Genomic DNA, 25,818 nt, shown 5'->3' on the forward strand with positions numbered 1-25,818 from the left:
AAATAAATAAATAAAAAGTCTAGCGGCTGGTGGATGGTACACCAAGAGGGATGTGAGAACCCTGAAAATTAATAACAAGCAAGTTTTTTGTTGTTTTGGTCTCATAAGTACCTGCTGTCTTACACGAACAAGAGCAAGATTTTCAGACGGAGCTAAGGTGTTTGGAGAGTATACTAGTCTCTCAACGAGCGTTGTTTTTCACAAATCGTGTAGCCATTAATTAAAGAAGTGCTTCTTTTTTTCTTCACCCATCAGCTTATTCCCTGCAGCTACACTGACGATGCCTCACCTTGCCAAATCTAATCATTTTTAGCCAGGTTTTGCAGGTAATGAACATACAGTGAACACCTGATATTCATGGGATTTAGGGGCCACAACAAATACTTGAGGCCCCTTTATAACTGCGTGTTTTAATGGCTCAAACACCAAATATGCCTTATTGTGTCAATACTCGCAGTAGACTCTACCACTGATGGTTCAGATGCCAGATTTAGACCTGATCTTCCCCTTCTGACATCTCAAGTACGCTCTGATGACCATGACTGCTCTAAAGATATTCCTGCTGTGTGTAAGAGTGATCTAGGCGGCTCAAAAGAACATGTGACGTGTAGCCAGTCAGAAAGCGGTGTGATGGAAACGCCTCTCTTCAAAATACAAGATAAAAACACAAAACGTTCTGCCATGGCATGCCAAAAAGGTCCGATGGACTTTGGAGACGTCCTTTTGTGTTGTCTTTTGTCTTGATAAAAACGGTTAACAAGCTGTCCCCGTTGCTTCTTCTTCGTCGGCCATGTTTATTTGAACGTTCATGAGTGAAATCTGTTTATTGTCATTATTATACTCGGCGTGGGACTAAACCTGTTTTACCGATGATATTTCTATCGTCATATGTGAGGTGTCTCGGGTTTTGAACATCACCAGACCATTTTAAAATCTTGCTGCGTGAACCAGGCGTCGCCTCTTGGCACAAAGGACAATGAATGGCGCTTCCTGATTGGCTGCTTTGCAAATGCCAGCCAATAGCCTTTCAAGCAGCTTTGCGATTCCTAAGCTGGATTTTCTTTTGAATATTTTTGACATCTTCCATGGATAAAATCCCCAAATGGGCAAAGTTTTCACACATAATTTGGAGTTGCATTGCACAAAAAAAAAAAAAAAATAAAAATAAAAAAATCCATGAAATGGTTTGGGGTCTACTACTATCATCATAGGACGTAGATATGCAAGGTGTGTTTATAAGACTGTACTTAAATGGGCTTAGCCACAATTTTCTCTTTCAAAGTGGTAAAAGCCCTCATTAAAGCACAAAATAATGTGTAAAGTGACGATGATTGCTCGCGTATTAGAATACTGAAGGTTTATTTTTTTAAAAGCATTTGCGGGATCTGTGTATGAGGAAACCTGTCGACGGGCCCATTGAGCGCCGAACTTCCCGTCACCATAACGACGACGTTTCAGGAAACAGGTGCTCCACTTTGCTCATCAGTCATCTGCTTTCACCGCTTTAGTGGATATGCATTTTTAATTCGAGCACACAGAACTCTGATCCAATGTGTCTGAGCTCCTTTTAGTTTAATTACCTCATTTTGTTTCCCCTCGGAATCGATCTCCAAACCGTTTTCCAAGGTGCAATTCGACCAGAGCGCAGAAGCTGCCTTTTTCTTTTTTGCGAGTTCAACGTGTGGCTTTTCAAGATTACATAAAGCCGTTAGGAGAACGAAACAGAGCTGGTAGTCATATTTGTTTAGACTTTTGGTTTGAGTGGATTATTGACAGAGTGAATTAAAGACAACAAACATGAAAACCGGTGTAAAGCCTGGAGCCTTGGATTTACCTTTTTACAGGAGCAGTCGTCTGAAGCTTATTAACACACTTTAAATATAGCAGAGATGATTAGGCTTCAAATCTGCCCTTTCTAAGGCTTCCAAGGCACTAAGAATACCGCGGTTAATTAACTCTACATCCGCTCATGGTGCACCATAATTCAGATTTAGGAAGTGGAATGTCTTAGGAGCCTATTTATGTTTCGCTTCCTCAATGAGGGCAAATTTAAAAAAGAATAAATAAATCTTTCCATTGTGCTGCACAAGCTCGCATTAACAAATATTGGGTAATCATTGAACCCAAATGTTCGGTTATAATCCTCCTGATTAAAATGTTTCTTTTTGGATCTTTGCTACTCGTCTGAGTTGGAAGACGCGGTTACGTTTTGAGAAATCCGAAGGACACGACACAGGAAGTCATTTACATCAAGCATTGATAGCATTCAGGCATTCATCACTCACTACGCCAAAACGCATTTTATGTTCCATAACTTTGGCAGTCCACTTTTATTTATTGTTGCCTTCGGTGACACGTGGGCGCCGAGGATGATTAAGCAAAAAGCGCCGGATCCTTCGCTTTGACTCGCTTCCCTCGCTGTGTTGTCCTCCATCTGGTCGGAATTGGTGAAAAGTGAGTTATTGCCCCGGGGAGGCTAAGCGGTGCCGCTGGCACTTGCTTGTTTTCATCTGGGTGCCTCGCCCTGATTGGTTGTGTGTTTGTGTGTAGGTTTGCAACACATGCAGCATTTTACCTGCCATTGATTCTCCGACAGTCCCCTGGCCATAACATCCTGTCTCCTGACTTTGAGCAAATGTTCCAGCGCTGGCTTCCATTCCTCTAAATAGAAGCGGGACAACAATCCTTTATACACACACACACACACACACACACACACGCGCAATACTGTCAGACTAGGCAATTTAGCTGACATGGTGACTGAAAGGTCTCAGTAGGCTTCAAACACTTAGTGCTCGCTCTCTGTCTTGCTCTGTCCTCCCTCTCTTACCTTCTCTTTTAACCCACTGTTCAATTTCTTCTTTTTTTTTTTGCTTGCAGGTGGATGCAGGCTGGATTGGTTTCTGGTCTATTGTTGGCGGATGTGTGTTTGGAATAGCAATGGCCAGGTAAGTCAAATACTCCTGCGTTTACTGTACATCACACCAATTTAGCCTGTAAAGCTGCACAATCAGGTCCAGACTTCTGAGACTTAAGACTATGACTAGAGTGATGGACGCTCTAATTTTCACCAAGCAAACTGCTACTCTTCTCTATTAACACTTTAAATTATAATTAAGTGGAAGGAAAAGGTTTTCGAGGCTTTTGTTGATTTTAAATTTGTAATCTGTCACATAAGTCTCTTTACACATCTGGAAACTGGTATTTGTGCCAATGTGTCTCGCAGAAACAGTTCAACATCTTTCTGATTTTACCAAGAGCATCAGTGAACTCTACCACAGATTCGCCACCAGATGGACCAAACCAGTCCATCAGTGTTGTTGTCCTACTGTCCTTGTTGTCATCTGACTGGATCATCTTCTTCTGAATGTTTGCTGTCTCCACTACATGACTTGTAGCAACCTGCAAATTTGACTTCTGCTGCCTTTTTTTAAACAAAAACTTCCTTCTTGTAATTCTTCCCGTATGATCAGACTTGTGGAGTGGTAGCTTCATCAAAAGATTCTCCAGTCTGAGCCATCGAGCCCCACAGCTCTCTTAGAGTTACAACAGACAACAACAAGGGGAAGCAGCACCACAGTAAACGATGTAGTAGGTATGCCGGGCCAATCGGTGGCGCTGTAACGCTGGCAGAGAACGACACAAAAAAAACCCAGCAAACGGCTCCATTTTTGTTACTTGCGAGAATGAGGCGCCTGCAGGACAGGGACTTTGTCGTTTTAAAGAGGAACACAAGGGCAGCATTTTGAAATGTATCCACTCTGAAACCCGGTTTCAAAAATAATCATTTATGGTCTTGAAAAACACAGAATCTGTACAGGCAAAACCTAAATGCCAAAAAACTTTTGCGGATACACCTGAAATTGCCTTTCAGGTGTATCCTGAAAGGCAATTACGTTTGATTAATTTATGCTTTAAATTATAATTAGTTAATTTCTGAAGTCAGTAGTTAGATATTTTATTTTATTGTATTTATTGCAAAAAGAAAAGGTCTGCACTTCTCTGTGTTGGTCTGTCACATAAAATACGCCTTTGTAACATGCGATTGTGAAAGAAATGTGTCCGAATACTTTTGCAAGGCACTATATGCACATCCTTCTCATCTACACTACAAGACTTTAACACCAAGTGTCAAATGAACGCGGTCTGCAAAAGCAATCCTCTGCAGACTCGAGAGACGACCGGCCTCTCGCGTATCTGATTTTTAAATGGCAGTTCAGTTTGTTTATTAAGCTAATACAAGCCAGCTCAGTAGAAACTTGATGGAGCCACTGAGGCATTAAATTAGAAAATAAGCATTCACTGTAACACCTCATTAACAGCTGCACTCCTTATTCGCAGCTCGGTTGCACACACATTCTGTGTCTAATCCTCAATGTCGTGCTGTGCCAGTTATTCAGAAGAAAAGGTCGTCTACAACGAAAAGAGGATGCAGGCTTATTCCCTCTCTGAAAGATGCACTTTGTACGCACAAGGAAAGTCACCAGTTACAGTTGGTGAACTGTAAAGAACCCAGTTGTTTCAGATCAGGCCTCGCTAAGCTGGGGATTGAGGTTTGGTGTCAATTTTCTCTAAAATGTAAAGGAGGCCATCCAAATGTGAAAACGGTAGCGACAGAAATGGACGGCAACAAAGTGGATTTCAATTTAGGAGGCAAGATGAGATGGCAAACATACAAATTTATCTTTCAAAACATCTGCGAGTCTAACATATATGACAGCTGACACACTGTCAAAACAGTACGGAAGTACAAAAGCTGGTTGTCAGCGAGGCGTCATCTGAAGACATATTCAAGACATGTTCGGGTTCTTTGCCAGAGCCTCGGCTGTCACTGCGCTGCCTAACCAGTGAGACGAGCCACTTCTCTCCCCGCACTTTAGCAGCATTATTTATAACATCAGTTGCAAGCGATAAGGCCCACGTGAAGAACAGTGGAGCGTCCACTTGAACTTAACAAAGAGGATCTGTCTCTTTTGTTTCCCCCCTCGTGTCGTCTGCTCTCTTTTTTTAATACGAGCCCAGTGACAAAAGAGAGAGTGGAATTGATGCTGATGCAAGTACCACTTCCCCCTCCGCTGATGGATAGAGAGCCACGCGGCGAAGACAAAGCGTGGAGTCTGCAAAAGACGAAAGTGGGGATGGGGGGGGGATCTTGTTCATGCTCTGATGGATGCGGGCCGACAGCCAATCGTCGCTTCCGGGCAGTTCTGGTGTTTTCTTTAGGTCATAATCAGGGAAATGAGCCCGTAGCCCCCCCTCTCCCCCCCGATTTTAATCAATATGGCCGTTTGCAGCACGAGATGAAAGCATTTGTAAACAAAACTGATAAATTGTGGTGTAGATTATGCATTCTGAGAGTCAGGGGAGGGAATAATTACTCTCTCTCGTTGGAGCGGTAGTTTATACCTCAAATGAATTTTGGCTTTGGCAATTACCCCGTCGCTTCTTTCGCTGGAAAAATGTATTGAACGGGACTGGAAGGAGCTTCAGTACTAATGAGGTTTATTAAACTTCCAACAACTCAAATATATATATTTTTTACACTAGGCAATTTTTTTAAAATTCAATTTTAATTTGGATTTTTTTTTTGTCTTGCTGTATCATTCTGAAGAAAAATGAGAAAAGAGCATAAAAATTAGACTTTAAAGTAAGTTTATTCAGCTACATGTAGTGGGCAAAAGGTTTTTGCTGTGTAGTGCAACCCATCCACATGCAGCGACCATTTAACCACCATTTAATCACGTGGACTTATTACACGTGAAGCGAAAAAGGAAAGTGAAGTATGATTAAAGAGCAGAATTGCTGTTTTAGTGTCTTTTTTATCACAGAAGTCTGATGTTCTCATTACTCATATCAGCGCTCACTGGGCCTGTATTTAGAAATTAATCTGAGATGCGATTTGACAGCCCTTTCATTTTAATACAGTTTTGCAAGAGCTGCTTTACATGAGATGAAACAAAAAGGAGCTAAACAGAATTTTAATTTCTTCACTGACTTCCTCTGTTCATCCTCTTGTATCTAAATACGAGCTTTGATTTATATTTGTTTAATGTCTGATCTTGTCTTCTTGCTACAATGTACGATCACTTAATTCCTTCCATTAAAATTGTGTTTTATGGTGTCTTGTGGTTTCAATGTAAGATATTTATACCCTGTAAAAGTTTAGAAGAAGTTCACAGCAGGGTTAGATTATAGAAAATATCCCAAACTTTGGAGATTTCACGCAACAGTCTGTAATCTAGTTTATCATAGAAAGATCATCGGCTATAGCGAAAGCCGTTAATCTGCTTTTAATCCCGGATTGCTTCAACCTCTTTGGGAACACAGAGCTCAGCGTTTACCTACAAATTGGCTCTTTCCGGTGGGCGCTCTCATGACGGCGTTTGTCAAACCGGCCGCAATCCGAGTCTTCGCGCCTGTCATGAAACGCACGCGGCAGAAAAACTGGTATCTGTTAGTCAGCTGATGGGTTCAAAGTTCCACGCTGCGCCTTTGTCTTTTTCTTTTTCTTTTCCTAAAACGAAACAAAGAATGTAGAAAGAAACAACTTAACGAGCTTCAGCAATTATCCTCCCATTACAATTCCCCAGAGACGTGTGGGTGGCAGAAAAGCAAACCAGGTAATTTTCCTGCACGTCACGGAGGCCCGAGGTGCCCAAATCTCCAGCTCCATGAGACGATACAGAGCAAACACAAATGATGATCAGATTCGGCCTAATAGGTTTTGCCTGTAACCAGGGACGATTTGTGATTGCGTGTTGGTCATCACATTATTCCATCTGTGCTTGCCACACTCACAGCGGACAGGCCTGAACGATAACATCCCCGCCTGCATCCACCGGAGAGCAGAAAATGCAATTTGACTCGACGCTACTTAGATGATGTTGTGTTTGCTGGTAATAAAATCTGTTACAAAGATGGAAAATACTGACTTTTACTTTGAATATTACCTCTTTAAGTCGCCTAAATTAGCAAATGGCACAGTTCATGAGAGAGACAAAGTTTTAACAGTACTTTTTACGTTTTAAAAGAATTTGGAGTCCTCTTTTATTTTTATTTATTTTTAAAGGCTTCACAAATCCTGTACTGTGTTTTGACAAATCTGTGATCAGTATAGAATACTCCAACCTTAACCGCTGTATTTATTGCAGTTTTTATGTCTAATACTAAGTTACTCCTGATTCCAAAGAATGTTGAAAATGCCTGCTTTGTGTTTTCATACCTTGACGTCGTTTTAAATCATCTCTGACGTAGAATTATTTAGTTCAGGTTTGATTAGTCCAGTTGCTAGCCGCTAGCCGCTAACAACTCCACTATTAAGTTACCATTAGCTTTACAACGTCCCACTGGAGAAGCTGCTGTCACCCTGTTTTCTTTTTTAGCATTTTAACTCGATTCAATTTATTTATATAACCCCAATTCACAACATGTCATCTCAAACTACATAATAAAAAAGTCAATTCAGTCCAATCAAACATAGATTCTGATTGGTATTATCAAACACTGCAGTCAAGTTTATCATTCAGATTAGTTTAAAAAGTTTTCCATCGGGGGAAACCCAGCAGGTTGCATCGAGTCCTTGACTCCTCTTTGAACCCTTGAGCTCAGCTGACATTTAGCAAAAGCAGCAACAGACGTCTTTATTGAGCGTACTCTGGGGCTAGACGGGGAACTGTTCGAGAAGAGCTGCTCGGTGCGAATAAACGAGCCGATTGGAATTCACACAGCTCGGTCGTCGGTGATCTTCTCCGCCAAAGGGTTGAGAGGCTTTTGCGGGCCGCGGGGGGAAATGTTTTCGCCCATCTCTGGCACCAGAAGTGCGTGAAGAGCTGTGGATGCGAGCCAGCCTGCGGCAGATGGCGAATGCAGATTTTAGTGGTGCGATTGTGCGCTCGGAACAGAGATCCATGTGTTTTGGCAAGAGCGGGACCATGAACTCCCCATTCGGTGTTTCGTCAGGTTAAGCTCTGTTGCCTGTCGCGGCGGGCCGTCGAAGCATTCACACGAGAACACAGAACTAATTTGTCAGCGTATAGAACGCGTAAAAGGCATTAGTCTTGTAAAAATGCCACGGCGGAGCACAGTGTGTCTCTCAACGCAAAGGCTGTTTTCTGTCATCCCCTCGCTTTCAGCTCATTGACAGAACTCCACCACCCAGCCGAACCGATCAATCATTCGCAGCAGGTTCTTTTATTCTCGTATCGGGTTGCTCGTCGGGTTCAGCCCTCTTTTCTTCTGCATCTCGTCTGTGACCAACGAAATGAAAGCAATTAGTGCCTGTCTTTGCTACAGGCAAATCCAGCCTCATCTAATCTTCCTCAAGCATACATATGTATACCCAGAGGAGAAGAGAGGGCCAGCTGAAATGAGTTTAGACGGGAAAGAAGTCTGGAAACTTGAAAGATCTCTTTGTAAATATGGCCCAGTGGCTTCCCTTCCACACTCTAATATGCCGCACGTCTTGAGTTTGCCTGCTCAGTTGGTGAGACAAATTGAATCAACTCGACGCGTTTTGTCTTCCAGTCTAATGAGAAGTAGAACTGACGCACTCAGAAACAAGTGGGAGATGGAAATGATCTATCCTTCCCGCGAAACAGTGCGTGTCCTCTGTAATATATTTTGACACTCGTCACAGAGGAACCTGAGTTGCTGAAGAATTGCATCGCATCATCTTGTGCTTGTGAAGGATGCGTCTTGTTTCCGGAGCAGCTACCTTTTAATCTTGTCGGCTTGTACGTATCTCTGAATTTGAGTCGGTGTTTTACATTTTTACACAACAGGAAACTTTGTTTTGTTGTCGTTTTCCCCCCTTCTTACCTTTTTCTGATCCTCAGATTTGCAGACTCCATCCGTGGGATGCTGAAGCTGATTCTGGTGCTAATGCTGGCAGGAGCCTCGCTGTCCTCGACGTGGTTTACGCTCACCTGTTTGAGCACAATTACCCACCTTCCGGTCACCGCAGGTAGGCCCGCGCTAACATCGCCATCAAGGTGACTCTCGGGTTTTTTTCTTTCTTTTTTTTCCAGTCACTGAAGCTTAGTCACATTTTCCACCCTGTAGTCACTGTCTCATTGTGCGTGTTGGAGTACAAAGTCAAAATGATTAAAGGAAGTAGGTGTCACAAGCTGAGCTATCAATCAATTCACATCAGCGATAACAACCTTTAGGGATGTTAGTGGATTTAGCTCCCCTTCCCTAAGCCATCTAATAAGCATATAATCATGTATTTCTAAACCACAGATTATAATCACGATCGTCCGTCATCATTCTCCCAACCCCTGGATCTGCTCTCTCTCTCTCTAGCTCATGTCCTTTTATCCCAGACACTGGCAGCCTGCTGCAGCCAGTTCTCATTTGTCTGGCATCGTACCTAAGAAGCCAGCGAGACATCGCGTTGTGACACCTAGCATGCCTTTCTGTCTTCACAAGGACTTTACATTGACTTTAATTCAATTTTCATTCATTTCTACAACCTGTACCCTTACTCTAAACTTAACCATAACCAGCACATGCTTAAACGTAAGCCTAACCTAAACTCAGTTCACACCTTAGTCTTAACCCATATTCTTAACTAAAACCATAAAAATCACAGGGAAGTCCACAGCACTAGGCTTTGGTACCAATAAGGACCATTGGTCTTCAGAAGGCTCGTAAATATGCCAGGAATTATAGTTCTAAGAAGAATAGTTAAGATTGTACACACACACAAGTTTCAGGGTTTCCTCTAGTGTATTATCAGCCTGGCGGGCCACCAGGCTTTACTTGATCAACACCAGGCTAAGCTTTGTTTGATTTTATATGGGATTTTTTGTACAGTAACAGTAAAGAAATTTTTAAAGCACAAAAACATGGTAGTGTTCCCTATAGCGCCCCCTACCACCGGGCTTAGCAGGCTTTCTGGAGGAAACCCTGAGTTTGTATTTCTACTCAGATTAGAACTTTGTATTGACTTTCATTCATTTTAGTAACTGCATTTATGTCTAACCCAGACATTTTCCCTGACCTTAAACTAAACTCACATCATACCTCTAAACCTAACATCTAACACCAAATTAGGCCCTTTGGTCTGCAGAGGTTTAGTAAATGTGCTAGAAATGGTCTGAAATAGAACAGCTAAACAAGGTCGCATGCGCGCGCACACACACACACACACACACACACACACACACACACAAAGAAGCTAATGCATTCTGTTGAAAAGGAAGCATCATATTTTACAACCAGAAAACATCCCATTCATCAACGTATAAAGCTTAAATTAATCACAATTGGGCATTTCACAGTTTCTCAAGCAGAAACATAAAAAGGATGTTAAAACATTTTTCTGACACAAAAGCATTTGTTCTCACACCCATCACTTATAGATGATGTGACATCTAGAACCACAGAGCATGGAAGCATATTTGTAATCCAGAAATCACTTCTCTTTCAAAAGGAAATGAGGTAAACTGATTGATGGTTGAAGGTTATAGTACATACAACCAGGTTATAATATACCTGTCTAATAAAGTGAGTCAAGCAATTCAGATATGTCCCAATATCTTTTTTTCTAGAGTAACACTCCCCTGGTACATGTAGGCATGTAGTATATCCATGTTGTATGCCTAATATGCCATGCGAAAAGAAAAAAAAAATATTCAGAGGGAATAAAAAGGAGAGTGCACACTTATTTTCTCCAAAATTCACCAAAGGACATTGATTAGTTTTGTCATATTGAACCACTTAGGAGGATTGAATTACCCCATTTACCAAAAGCAATATTTCTGTTGGAAACATTATTTCCCCAACTGTTAGAAAAAAAATGGAAAGTTAGCTTTAAGGGAAGCAACGACTCAAGGCTAAAAGACAAGGGCACAACAGTTCATGTCTTATCAGCATCAGCATTGTCTGTAAGCATTTCTGGTTAGAAAATATGTTGTTTCAATGTGGTTTTTACATTTTGTGTGTCAGTACTAAACATCACCTATGTCTAAATCAGCAGACAATAAATTAATGATGGACCCGTCCAGCAGGCCACGTCTGAGGCTAACAATAGTCACCACACTGTTGCCAACTTAGCAACTTTGTTGCTGTATAGTTGGCGACTTTTCAGACAGAAAAAAATTGATATAGGCCAAAATTTGTAATCGGCAGGTAAGGCTTTTTAAAAAAATCAGTGATGGTTCAGAAAAATGCAATTGCTGCACCTCTACTGACTATCACCAGTCAGAAGTCCATACCTACTACCAACTAAATACTTAAATAACACAAAAATACCGTCGGGTTGGGACTCAAAACCTACTTACCAACATAGAAAACCACTCCAATGATTGGTTAACACAGAATCCACAATTAAAACATGAACAATTTTGTTCAGTGGGTGGAAAACGGGATTATCTATAGAAATATTGCATATGCTAAAATGGAACACAAGGTATTCTTTCTCAGCATGTGCTAGATGCAACCCAAACACCTTTTTGTTACGGGGTGACAGTTCACTTACTGAGGCAGTGAATGGAGACAGGTCTTTCATGTAACAGATATTTATAGATCCGTAGCTCCAAATTCTTTTCTTGTTCTCGTTTTTTACATTTTCCGCCAGCTTACAATATTCAAAGCGTTCCTCAGAGATGATTAGTTATCGTCTTCCTTCAAAGGGTCTCCTCCTACCTTTTGGGAGCCGGCACAGAGAAAACACATCTCCTTTTGAAGGCAGCCTCTTGGGGGCAAGGATTCCCAGTAGCAAACCTGTTCTCAGGAATGTGATGGTCCTCAGAGGAGCTGGGATAAAAAGAACATGCAGACAAATGGGACAGTCATTTCCACCATTTCGCTGAGATTAGGAAGAAAATGGGAACTCTGGCGCTCCAGAAGGGATGAGTTTGTTTCTTTTTGCACATTGGCGTCACCTTGGACCGAATCGGTAGATGTCGAATTGAAAGCTCCCAAGCTCCCCCTCCAACAGTTCCAGCAAATTTTGAAAATGCTGAATGTAGTTCCTGTGAGCTGGTTTTGCTCATTCGCACCGTGCACAAGGAGCAAATGAGACAAGCTGTTAACCAAGTGGACACCTGTGCATTTTGGCAAAAGAATAAGAAATTTCATTTTAATGTACTGTAGGATCCGTGATACCAGCTGCATCTTAATGTGACGTGCGCAGGCGAACTAAAACCAGTGATATATTGCAAAATAAATTGAAACCGAATTGGTCGGCCAAGGCAATCAACGTGTTTTTTGTTGCACGACATGCCAGACTGGTACAAACAATCCCCCCCATGATGGAAAGTAAGAAATAGGACAGGACACATCACTCCTCACTCAACTTTTCCTAAAGGTAGATGCAACAATTATGCGTCCAGAGCCAATATATTCATCAATGAATATTTTCCCCAAAGTTAAAGATGAATTATTTAAAGATTTAAGTGAGAAAGAAGAAACCGAAAACACAATTTGGTGGAAAAACAAATTGCGTTTTATGCTCGCATGTTCTATTAGCTCCTGCACCTTCTGCCTCCAACCAATTATTTCTGAGACAGCACTCATGAAAGAGAAACATCATAATTATGAAGTTGAGCCGGAAAAACACATTTCGAGTGACAAACTAATCATGTCGCGCCGAGGAAAGGGGGCAAAGGCACGTTGGAATTGGGTTTGAGAAAGAAAGCCATTTACTGTGAAAACACCTACAGTACTTTGGTTTCCTGTTAAATTGCCACCTTGAGGTCTCGCTTACTAAATGGACCGTTGTGTCGTGGTGAAGGTCCATCATAAATCTGGTGCTGGTAAAAAATGGTGGAGCAGGAAGCCCCGAAAAGGTTGAATATATCACTCCTGTTCCACAAACTGCATCCTCGTATCTTTCTTTCAAAAAGAATTGCTCAGGTTAATTTTATTAATGTGCTGCTTTAAATATATATATATATATTCTTTTGATTTATTTGGTTTGTTTTGTCTCTCCACAGCCATCCTCTACACTTCCTGCATCCTGGTTGGCATATTCGTTAACAGCAGCGTGCCGATATTCTTCGAACTCTTCATTGAGACGGTGTACCCGGTCCCTGAAGGAGTCACCTGTGGTGTCGTCACCTTCCTGGGGAACCTGGCTACTGGACTTCTTCTCTTCTTCCTCACCTTTTACCCAACAAGTAAGACCAAACGGCTGAGATTACCTGTAAAAAGGTCAAATCAAGTTTATCTACGTAGCATATTTCAGCAACAGAGTGATTTAGACGTTAAAAACATGTGACGCAAGCAATAGTCGTTGCATCTTGTCAGATGCCATCATCGTCATCAAAAAATAAATAAAAATACACATCAATTATATTAATCAATGTTTCAGTTGTTATTAATGAAAGGCAGCTCTGAACAGGAGGGGGTTTTAGCCTTGATTTAACGGAAGTCAACGTTTCGGTTGTTTTGTAGTTTTCTGGAAGTTTGTTCCAGATTTTTGGAGCATGAAAACTGAATGCTGCTTTTCCATGTTTTGGTTCTGGTGATGCAGAGTAAACTATAACCAGAAGACCTTATAAGTTTAATCAGCAGAAACTTTGAGGTATACGCACATTAACGCGTTTTCTTTTTTTTCTTTGACTGTTCAGTGTATTTCATTGCAACTATTATGTTTTCATTATTTGCATAGTTTATTATATATTTTCTTCCTTTTATTTAATTCATGTCAAGGATTAGAGTTTTACATTTCCGTTCAGGTTAATTAATTGCAGAAAACTTAAAGCATTTAATCTCATTTTATTTCACCAAAAGCAGAGCCTTCGTGGTTGCCACGGGGACGGGGATCATCTGCAGCCTTATTTACGTAAAACAAACATTTATGCCACATGAACTCCTGTTTAAATGGGTAAATATTAGACATCCTGGTGCACCTGGAAGGAAATGTTGTTTCTAGGACAAGCTAACCTGCTGAAGGGTACAAAAGCTTTGTTGCATTTGCCTCCTTTTGTGTCTCTGAGCTGGCTGTCGAAGTCAGTTTAGGTAACAATTTGGGCAGGGATGGGACAGCTTGTCATCTGCATTTCTTCTGTTTTCCAGGCAAGAAAAACTAACATTCACACAGCTGCTGTTGCTGCGTGAATACAGGTGCAAACTCAGAGCCATATTGTTATTTGGGATGCTTGATTTTTTTTTCCTCCCTCCATATTTTCTTGCTTAAAGATCCTAGAATCAGATTTACCTTTGATAAATCACCCGTGATGTTCGATCAGTGGCTGTACCGTCGGTGCGGCTTCACGTGTTGAACAGCAGCGCGAAGGGTTGAAATGTTGTGCAGATTTATCTTTTGCCGCAACGGGAAGCGTTGAGGGACGACTTAATCAGAGTGAAAGCGGTTTTGAAATCTGCGATCCACAAGACGGATGATGTTTTCTGATTTATTTGAAATGACCACACGCCAGCTCGAGGATGAATCACGGAGGAGACAGAAATACATCAGGTGTGCATTGATCTACTGCAGCCTGACACGAGAGCTGGACTTATAAAGTATACATGATGCATCCTCTGCTCGGTATTTCTCTCTGCATCTCTGAATGATTGACTACACGGTGTGGCTGAATGCAGGCACATCTAAGTATGTTGTGTGCATAGAAGTGTGTGTGTGTGTGTGTGTGTGTGTGAGATGGGGGAAGCTCAGAGATGTCTGAGATAGATCTCTACAATCAGTGTGTCAGGAATTGAAAAGATCAGGCACATTAGAAGGAGGCTTTAGTTTCTCCCTTTTCTGCACTTGCAACCTTGAAGTTGATGAATAGATAATGATGCACCCAAGGTTTCTTGTTAGAGACTTCTCCTTGCTTCAGGCACAGTAAAAGGAGCGTGGAGACGGCTGCCACGGTGGTAGATTGCTGGCCTCTTACTCGGAGAGCGTCTCTGAAAGTCTGCTCCAGCGTCATCTTGTCTCAGCGGTCACTGTGTGGCGCTCAGGGCTGTAAATTGACCCGATCCTGAGATTTGCGTGTATTTTAGCATTACATTTCCCCCCTTTGTTCTTATTCTTCACCACAATATGATCCCAAAAATAATAAATCAAATCTTTGGTCTGTCTTTTAATTGATCTCCACATTGTGTACAATTTTCCTGCTTAGCTCTACAAAAAAAAATGTAATTTTTAAATTTACAGTTTCTTCAATTTAATATAAGAAAGTTATGGTCAACTCTGACCGTCTCCTCTCCATGAGACTGTCATTGCAAAACGGAGCGTCTTCAGTCGGAGACTTCTTCAAATTGGTTGTAATATTGTTGTGTTTCAGCAACAACTCTTTAATTAAATGAGTTGCAACACAATTTGATTTCCCTTTGGGATCGATGAAGTGTTTTTGAATTGAATTAGTGACCAGCTGGTGGACGACTCAAAGATCTGATTCTCTTTTCTGATTAGAGATCACACCATCTATGATGTGACTAATGAGGAAGATTTATAGTTTTTACAATTTTCAGCATTCAGCTTAATCTAATAATTTATTTAGATGCACAATTTGCACTCTGACTTTTGACACTGTCAACTCACTCAGAGGAAAGGCTGCTGCTTTATACTCTAAACTGTTATGTATATATTTATTGGGTGTAACATTTGGATTACGTTTTTAAGGAAATGCAATTTAATCTGTATATTAAGTTTCAGCACCAGGTCAATTCAAAGTGCTTTATGAGATTAAAAAGAAAATACAGCAACAAGCAAGCAAAACATTACACTGCAGTGGAAGAATAAAGAAAAGTGAAAAAACAGACTTCAATTTATGATGTTACAGTTATTAATCAAAGGCATCGCTACGCAAATGGGTTTTCAGCCCCGACTTAAAGGATTTTCCACCATGTTTCATAAACATCAGTCTGAACGACGTCAAAGCGGTTGGTCATTGTTAGGAAACTATTTAACTGCTGAAACATCTTTTTCAGTCACTTTGCTGATGAATGGGCAGCTGCATATCGGCCTGAAAGTCTGCAGCAGCCAATTGTCCAGATAGCTGCTGTTTTTAAGGCCTGAGGGGAAAACACCTGACGACTGTCTGAATCAGCTCAGACGCAATGACTGGCAAAACGTTCTCGAAGCTTCGCTGATGCACAACGTCACGGTTGAGTTTGTAGAACTGTGTCCAGATTGTTGCTGGTTTGGCACGACGTTGGTACTGACGTACGACTCCACCCTCTTATTTTCAGGAGAATATTTCTTCTCGAAATGTTTCAGAATACTTCAAAGCGCCGCTGACCCTGAGTGTCTGGAACGATCACAGGGTTCGTTGCCGTCCTAAACGGCGGGAAATGCAGAACTTCCCATTTCCGAGGCATTGAGAAATGCCCCTTGCAGCAGGCTGCTGCTGCCGTCGTCATTTTTCACTGCTGGATGACAGCCTCAGGGTGATGACAAGTGTTGGGTAAACACCGCTGGCAGTGTTCGCCTTAATGGCCCAAAGAAATCTGTTTGTGTGTCATCCAGTCTCAGGTTAGAGGCGTCTCCAGGATGGTTTGAGGTAAAACGTCAGAGCAGAGGGACGTTTGGATAGTAATCCACACCTGATTTCTTCACAAAACATCACAAAATATGACCCTGAGCATCACTGATACTTCATTTCTTTTTGTTTTAAGGCTCTAATCACTGGGACTCTTCCTTATTTACATGACTTTTCATCAGAGACAATAAGTGTACATCTCGGTCTTTGAGGTTCCAACATCACAATTACCAGCAGCTCAAGTAAAGGTTTACAATATAAACAGTTATTTAAAAACATCTAGACAGCTTCTTTTCTGTGGCAATCATGTAACTCCTGGCACATAAAGAATATTGACTTAAAGAAGCAGGTTTTTACGTCCTGAACTCGAGACTCACTGTAACAAAATGTAAGGGATCGATCGGCACACCTCTACTATTGACTAATTAAGTGACTTTTAAAGCAATTGGTTTCACTTTGTCTTTGTTACATAAAATCCCGTCGTGATTCATTGAGCTTGGTGGTTGTAACGTGTCGGCCTAATGATCCAAACAGGTTGTATTGGGGTATTATGCGACTTTGTAGCGTATTTTCTATCCTAGTCTCATATTTCCATTCTTATAAGACGCATTCTGCTTTCAATTATACATGCGAGTTGTCCAACTTTATATCGCCTCGTGACAAATGATTGAATCCAGTTTTGTCTTTAAAACAACATTCTGTCTCTCCGCAAGAGATCACTCGTGCAAAAGAAAATTGGATTATCAGAATTCGCTCAGGAAGTATTCTAGTGCGCGGTCTCATTAATGTGATTTTATCCTCGCTGTGGTCTCATAATGGATGAGGCAAATAAGATTCAGACTTTGAATCGAATCAGTTCTGCATCAGCGTCATCTTTTCGAAAACCCGGTAACCTCTCGCTATTGAAAACTTAGCAAAACGGACCTTTAAAGAAAAAAAAAAAATCCCCTTCTATTTCCACTTTAAAGTTTTCCTTCTGGCTGCCCTCTTCCTCGGTTAAACGGTCAGAATTACGGCGCTGGGAGCAGGGAGGCAGTTATGAATTTACCCTGTTGTTCGTTGTAATATCTGGTCGTGGATCAGTGAGCTTTGATAACTTTCAACTTTATTGTGTTTTGAATATTTAAAAAATTTCCTGAACCACGTGACTCTCGAACACGAGTGCAGCACCCCCGAGGCCATATATGCATACTGTCGCTCCCTTCGACTCCGTCTGCAGAGTGTTGGTGTCACTGAACACGGAGCATACAAAGCAGTGGAGGGGCATCGTAGAACCAAAACTGCATGTGGAGGAGGAGGAAGACGAGATGAAACCTGAAGGGTGGTGTTGAGTTTTTCCCCACAGAGGGGAGCGGTGCGTCGTCAGACCTCCTACATGTTGGGGGGGAGGAGCGCATATTGTTGCTGCACTTCTTTAGTCCCAACCAAGACCAATTCCTTTTTGGTTTCTGCCAAAGTTTGCATTCAGCTCTAAAATGAAATCGTCTTTAAAGACACCGTGGAGGTCTTTAATCATGGACTCAGACATTACCGAGACAGTGATGCTTTTCTCACAAAGAAGCTGTAAGGTAGCATTCAGGAAGACCTCCTACATGCAGAAAGTCGGCTGAAGTGTCAAATTGAATTACTGAATAAAATGTACATTTTGGTGATCTAATTTATTTGATACACTTGTAAGATGAAGTTATTCTTCCTGAGTGATCTAATCCATCTCAAGGTGTGACCCCCCCGCCCCCTCTCTTTCCCTTCCTATGCTTTCGTACAAAAGGCCAATGCCATAAAGAAGTGAGCGTCATTAATCACATCCCCACTCTGACCTCAATTAAGGCTCATAAAAGCCATAAGATGGCCGCCGACGCCCGTTCCTGCGCCGATCGGAGGCACCGTTCTGCTGACACTGGCAGCGGATATAATAGGCTGTTAATATGAGGGACTGTAGCCGCTCACACAGCTGTCCTCTGAATGCCATCCTTCATGGTAAAACCATTTCCTGAAAACGATGTTCATGCTCATCGTCACATGACTGACCTGTCACCAAGTAAGATAACTGCATATACTACCAGCTTATTTATTCACTTACTTTGTACTATACCACTTTCAAACTTCATTTACTTAAAACAGAAAATGGACAATTATTCCAACTTCTGCTATAAAAACAACAGCAGATTGGCCATTACAGTTATAGCTGTGTTCACCAATTAAATATTACTTTGACTTTGCAGCATTTTACAAAGACTTGGATAACAATCTACAATAATTTCCCTACGTAACCCTTGATCTGACAGTTTCCATTGCTGCAGTCTAGCATTGCAAATCAGTGTCATTAAAAAGCAAAAATTAGTAGTTGAAAACACTTTATGTGGCCCAGATCATTTCGTTTTATCATCTAATGGTCATTAACCAAACTTCCTTACTAAACTTTCACCGTCTTCTCCAGATGGATTAGTTTGTTTTTACTTTGTCCTTCTTATAGGGTATCTGTCTACCTGCCTGTCGTCTCGTCTTTATATAAAACAATCAGTGTTTCTGTCCATCTCATCCCGCTTATTGTAAAATTTCATCTCCAGAAATGACTACAAAATATAACTCCAGTCTTCCCTGCTTGAATGCCTATTTCAAATCTAGTATAATAAAAACCATGTTAACTTTGTTTTACGCTGGTCATGGAGGAATGCCAGAGGTGTGAGGTTCTGCTGGGGTTCATGTATTTATGTAGAGATTTTTAGACTTTCATGAGGTTTCAATCTTTCCTGGTGCTAATGTCTGATTAGTTCCTTTGTCGTCTCCCGTTCCTTACAAAATGAGCAGTCGTTGACTTAATAAAATTGTTCAGAATAAGAATGATTGTCACTTTGTCTTTAAGTCCCGCTTGCTCTCCTCCCCATCGCTTCCTCCTCCCCTCTTCTGTTTGTTTGGTATGCCAGCTGAGTTTCTTCCAGACTTTCTGACAACTCTGTCCTTAGAAATCAGAGATCTCGTAAATCTTTCAGCGTCGCATTAGCATTCCTTTAATGCCGTTGTCTCTTCCCCCCCCACCCCTCCAACAAACGCGCATACACGCCGAGTTTCTCCAACTTCAGATGGGCGAGCCTCAGACAAGAAAGGGAGTGAGTTTGCGACGGAGAATGCTCGTCAGATAAATACACTCCATTAACCTACCTCCATGCCCGGTCTCCTGCTGTCCAACTCGCACAGTCCTGATTAATGAGGCCTCTTCTGGAGTCTCGACTTCTCTCAGCAGACACCTACATCCCAATCCCTCAACCCCTCTCCTCTTAAACCACACGCCTTTCATCTTCGCTCAGCCGACCCGACGTCCGTGTTTTTCTTAGTAAAAACAGGAGCATCAAGTGAGCGAGAGTGTAAGCCTTACAGGTGAAGCTAATCACTTCCAACCAACCAGGATTCAAAGTGGAGACCACACATCTGTGTGCTAATAGACACAGAGACAGCACTGTGTAACTTAGGCTGCAGTTGAAAAAAAATAATGTAGTCTTGACTAAGACTTGTAAAGAGTGACTCTTGACATGTGCCTGGTTCACACGGCAAGATTTTAAAATCGTTGACCGGCTTTCCAAACATCAGAGACCACACACATGATGATAAAAAAAAAACTTAGGGATGACAGGTTTGGTGGTACAGTGTGGAGTGACACACCACAACCAAACCGATTCCACTCATTAACACTGTGATTTCAGACAGAAAACCTCTCAGAGTAAACACACACGGCCAGCTAGGAAGAAGCAATGATGATAGTTTGTGGGCTAAATCTACCAGAGATAAAACGATACAAAGACATCGTCAATGTCCGCCGGGCGTTCTGGTGGGCCATAGCAGTTGTTTTGTTTTCTGTGTGCATTTTGAATTCCCCTCAGTGTTTCTGTCACCTCGCTTCCTGATGGGCTAAACGACACATTCAACAAGCTGTGCCCTGATTTCTCGTTAGAACTTGCGTTCTCGTGAACCGGGCATTGGTTTCCAGGTCTGGGACTCAAAAAGAGTTGTTATCTGTTCTTATCGTAGCTGAAAATAAGACAGTAAGTCTGATCAGTTTGCTTGTAACTTGTAGTCATAGCAACCGCATTAATAGGGCAGGATGGGACTAATGGGGTTGTTAGTCATGAGTTCCTGGTCATACTCATTGTTCTGTTGTTCTTTGGGTTGATGCCACTTATCGTAGCATGTGAGTAGCACACGTTTGAAGGTGTGAATGGTTGTGCAGACAAGAAGACGGCACGGTAGGTGCTAGAAGGATCAAATCTGAGGCCACCTGTGTTGGGTTTTTACAGTCTAGAATCCCCGCTCTGCCTTGCGATCTTCAAGAGTGTTGTAGATGAATTACTGAGGCTTGACGCTCTTCTGCGTTGGGACGGTGCTTTTGTCTAGATGCTTTTTAGTTTCTCCACTGCAGAGGTCTAAACATTCCTCACTGCCCAGGACCGCATGCATCACATCACTGAGCTTGTGTTTGGGGGTTTTATCCGTCAGGGAAGCCAGTCTGTGTGTTTAAAATGCGCTCCGCCTGAAATATAGCCTTCTGAGTCTCTTGGACACTTCATCCACATTTGGAATGACAATGTTTTTCCAGCTGTACTTTCATCCTTCTTTGAGCTGGGCACAGTGTTTTTGATTGTTTTTATTAATCTTGGATCTCTTTATAAAAGCCCAGTTGGGGTATCTACTGCTGTCAGATACTGGGTACCTTAACGGGCTTTTCATCGACCTTAACATCCCTATTAATGTGACCAATTTATAAGCCTGAAGCTCCCAGCTCATCTTCAGAACTGAAGAAACCTCTAGGTTTGAATGTCTTCAGGAAATGAGAACAAGTTCAGTTACATTTAAGTACTTTAAGTATTTATGAACACTGAGAATCTATCCTTGTGCTCGTATTCATAGCAATTACTTTATTCTCTCACTTCTGACCTTGCATCATTGACACTACCTGTGTTTCCATTGTGCATTTTTGCATTTCGAAAAATATATCTGCTTAAAGGAAGCAACAATCGTGTTGTCATTTTCCAACAAAACGTTTTGGCCCTAGAATGAAGGGGGTATTTTTGGCTGAATCAAAATTGGTTTATTTTGCAAAACTGCAAGGGAATCTTTTTTTTTTTTTTGTGGTGTCATGAGTCACATGATCAACAACCGGAAGTTGCCACTGATGGAAACCACAAAGAAGAAGACGACAGGAAGTAGTTGGAGGATCATGGCACAGCATTCTTTTTAATGATTTATTGCATAAACAAACTTATTCACATCTGACTTTAATTAGGTTTCTCATTTCATGGAAACATCGTAATAGCAAAATTGTGTGCTCCTCGACATTAATGGAATATTGACAACATTTTATGCACATTTGTAATGAAAACCCAGCTACTGACATTTACGGTTCTTTGAAAGTAAAAGCACCCCCTCTTTGATTAATTCAGACGTTTGCTGTTGAATTGTGTTAATGTTCCATGTAGACTTTTTTTTTTACTTTCTAGAGTAAATATACTCTAGAAATTAAGTAATTAATTAATTACTTAATTACTGGCAGTATTTTACATGCTGATTTGAATGTTCAATAAATAAATAAAGCTGGCAAGAGTTTGTGTTAAATTTGACCTAAGGAATGTTTGAATTAATAAACTTCTGCAGTTCTGTATTGCAAGTAGTAGTTTGATGAGAGAGTGTTAATTTTCTTCACTTGAAATTTGACTCGGATTTGGAAAAATTAACGTTTCTTTACACACCGATCGTCTGAGGTGATTGACGCTCGTATGAAGAGCTGCTTGCACTCGAAGCAGAGCCGCTGCGGGACATGGTCCTGGCTTGTGTCCCAGACCCCCCACTGTTTGTCTTGACCTGATTTTCCTACATTTAGTTTGTCCTGCTCTCCGGAGCAAAGCACCACTGGCTGAGATTCCCTCTTCAAACAGGTCAAGCTTACCAGACTTGGTGCTTTTAAAGAGAAAATCAAATGCCATCTGGCTGATGTGTATGTTTTATGTGTTTTAAACAGTCTTGGCATCATTAATTTTGATGAAGAGAAGCACGTGTCTTAGAGGTGTTATGGTAACGTGGAATTAGGGGTTCAATGGCGGTGTGAGCTTCCCAACCTGTCCAACAAATTCAGCGTTAACGAAGACAGCCAGAGCAACTCCCCTGTGCCTAATGGAGCCTGAACAAACCGAGGCAAATAAAACGGCTCCTTCTACACAACATTTAGGTTCAAGTGTAGGTCAGTGGTAGCAGGGAACACTGCCAATACCATTGAATTATTCAGAATGATTGTAAAAGAGCAGCACAAGCTCATATTTACTTTATGGTACGTCAGAAATTCTCATTGATTATATGTTAGGCCTGTGCATAAATCACTTTGCATCTGACTGACTCTCATTTGGGTTCAATATATATGTTGATGACTCTTTCTAAAGGTGCAAATATATTCTGGCGCATTGCTCAGGATTTATGTACGGCTTAATTTGGGCATCATTTTACTTGTGATGCATCGTTTGTAACGATGGATGATGTTTGGAAACCCTAAAAAGTGGTTGACCGTCAGTATTGTGTATTTTCCCTACTGTTCATTCCATTAGAGCATCGATGAAAATGATTCAATGCAGATCAATATTTTTGATTTGTGTAGCTCTGACTGCAGTGACAAGCACAATAAGTTGTACTTACTTTTTTATTGTCTCTTATCAGTATTACAATAAATGCCACCGAATCTCTAAAAATCTACATTTTAGCATGTTTGTTGATTCTTTATTATTTTAGTCAAAGTTATAAAGAGCCACTTTAAACTCCAGAGCCTCAGGTTGGAAACCCTAGCTCTAAACTTGTACTAAAAACCTCGTGTCTAAACTTTTATCTTCTCTGTTTGTTTTTGTCTCGCACAGATTTGTCGTGGCTGAACTGGTGTGTAACCGGCTCGTGTCTCTTCAGCCTCGTCCTTGTCCTCTTCTTCAGGGAGTCCTACGATCGTCTCTACCTGGACGTCTTTGTGTCCGTGTGACACTTACGAGGAAAAAAAAACCGAAGAAAATCGAGGCTATTTAAACACCTGCTCTTGCACAGAGAAGAGGAGAAAAGGGACACGGAGAGCAAGTCGGGAAACTCTACGCTCTTTGTGAGATGTAAAATTTTAGGACGTAAATGTATATATGTATACCTGTAAAGCCGCGGTGAGGGTGATGCACGTTTCCGCCGTAGAGAGGCGTCAATGTTTACACCTTAGAAGTAGCTAGCTCGAGGTCTGATGATGGTTCGACCTGTTTTTAACGGTTTCCTCTGTTTGTCCGTGAATGAATTGAGGCGGACCCACCTGAACAAACAGTTTCCCCGTCGCAGATAGTTTGGAAGCTTCTATAGAGTGACTTTACGTCTCACTCGCCTCATCTCAAAAGTAACCGGAAAACTCTCCTCAAAGTTTACAAAAGGGACGTCAGACAGAGTAAGGCTCATCGCCGAGCGACTTTCATGCACATTGAAGTGAGGACTGGTCCCTTCAGGAATTAAAACTGGGACCTCCTCGTGTTTTAGTGCCGGCCATGACTCACCGGGAGGCTTAACTGACCCTGCAGCGTTAAGCGACCTGTGATATTGCCCGTCAGCGAAAAGCGAGTCACTTGAATTGTGTTTTATCGCCCTCTCAAAATGAATATTATGCAAAAAAAAAAAAAAAGAGAGAGAAAGATGCCGTCAGATCGACAACTGGACGCCAGCCAAAGACGCGGCCTTGCGACCGGACTCACTGGAGGGTTTTCTGTTCTGTTCTTCAGCCCATTTATGACTAATTATGTCCATAATTTTAATATAACTTTAATTTGTTTTGTACAGCTTTTTTTTTTTAAATCATTCACTTTTCTTCCTAAGCGATGTGCCAGTATTTATTGAAACAAAAAAAAGCCTCAACACTAACAAGACAACAGCCAGAAATAAGAAGTTTGATGACAGAACTTTTATTTATAAGTAAACAAGCGTATTAACAATTTTTTTTGTTCAAAGCACCAGCAGCGTCCTTTGCAACAACTTACTAAAAAAAAAAATAAATAAAAAAAACGAAGTAGTAGTCCATCTCATGGATTTGCCACTACAACAAAAGCACCTGAATATTAATCTCTGCTGTAGAGGGAAAAAATAGGTTTTGTCTAACATGCTTATTTTCTGGTGTGTTTTTTTTTTCTCCCAGAAACTATAGGAAGTTTTTTTTTATGTTTTCCCTCTGGAGATAAAGAAGGCTGCGTAATTTGTTCCTGGTGCTGTTTTTTCCTCTCTCGCCTTGTAAAGAAAAGGTTCTTTCACCTGCAGATGTGTTGCCTTAATTATCCAGCGCAGTGCATTCAACCCCCTCCTTCTCTCCACACTGTGAATATTTTACCTCTGGATTATGTCAAAGGTCATTTTCTGTTTTGATTTTTTTTACACTATGTAGCGTCCGGTGATTTGGTTATTACTTTGAGTTCCTTTGGTATAAAACACGACTGTCACAAATGTTCAGCACCTTATTAAAGTGATGATTTTACAAATTACAGTTCACATTTTTGTCTGTTATTATGGTTTGCCTTTGTTATCTTCTGAACCCCTGGTTGCAATGCCTCGCTAAAGTATTACAGTCTTGTCTATTTTATGTGATAGATTTACATAAAGTGGTGCATGATTGTGGTTGAAAAACTATTAGTCAGTAAGGTTATCAATTAATGTTCCAAGGGTTACATCTGCAATATATTTTCCAAACATGGAAAACGTTTGGAACAACAGTGCATCTACAAAAGCATTAAAGTTTTGTTTATAAAAACAGCTTATCAACTCTGGAGGAGTTGAGGGGATCTGCAACTCGGGTGGATAACCACTGTCAGAACAGCAATTAATCTGGGCTTCAAAGAAGAATGAAAAGGGGAAAAAAAGCCATAAGAAATCCCATTAAGTTTGGTACAAATTGTGTAGACGACACAGAAAACGAGTGAAGAAAGGTTCTCTGTTCAACTAAGACTCAAAAGTTCTTGGCTTACATGGAAAACATTAACCTGAACATGGTAGTCGAGCATAAGCCTATTCCCTTTTGTGGTTAATTACGGGTTTGTAAATTATCATTTTGTTTTGTTTTCTGTGTGTAATGTTGATAATTTACCACAGTAAAGTGAAACTGAACTAAGCTGAATACGTCACCTCCACGTGAAAATGTTGGTGTCGATATCATGATGTGGGGAAGACTTTCTCTACAGGTAAAGTCATGGAAAGACGTCTGCTAACAATCGGCAAAACAATTTAAACTGAGAGGAAGGTTGACCTTTTCACCAGGACAACACAGCTGAACATTAAACCAGTTCTATGTGGAAGGTTGCAGGAATTGGGTACCACAACTGTTGTTGATTGGTTAAAATTCACATCTTTG

At 41.2% G+C, this 25,818-nt stretch overlaps 1 protein-coding gene across 1 annotated transcript in view; it reads left to right on the plus strand.

Annotated features, from left to right (window-relative positions):
* slc49a4 (solute carrier family 49 member 4) overlaps positions 1-24,948 on the plus strand; it is a 56,724-nt gene extending 31,776 nt beyond the window's left edge. The window contains exons 7-9 of the mRNA XM_007547271.2: positions 8,835-8,962; positions 12,942-13,124; positions 23,324-24,948. Of these exons, the coding sequence (XP_007547333.1) occupies positions 8,835-8,962; positions 12,942-13,124; positions 23,324-23,439 (427 nt within the window). The 3' untranslated portion in view covers positions 23,440-24,948. The remainder of the gene's footprint in view (positions 1-8,834; positions 8,963-12,941; positions 13,125-23,323) is intronic.
* Positions 24,949-25,818: the final 870 nt, after the last annotated feature.

Source organism: Poecilia formosa, unplaced genomic scaffold (assembly GCF_000485575.1).
Source record: "Poecilia formosa unplaced genomic scaffold, Poecilia_formosa-5.1.2 Scaffold19, whole genome shotgun sequence".
NCBI lineage: Eukaryota > Metazoa > Chordata > Actinopteri > Cyprinodontiformes > Poeciliidae > Poecilia > Poecilia formosa.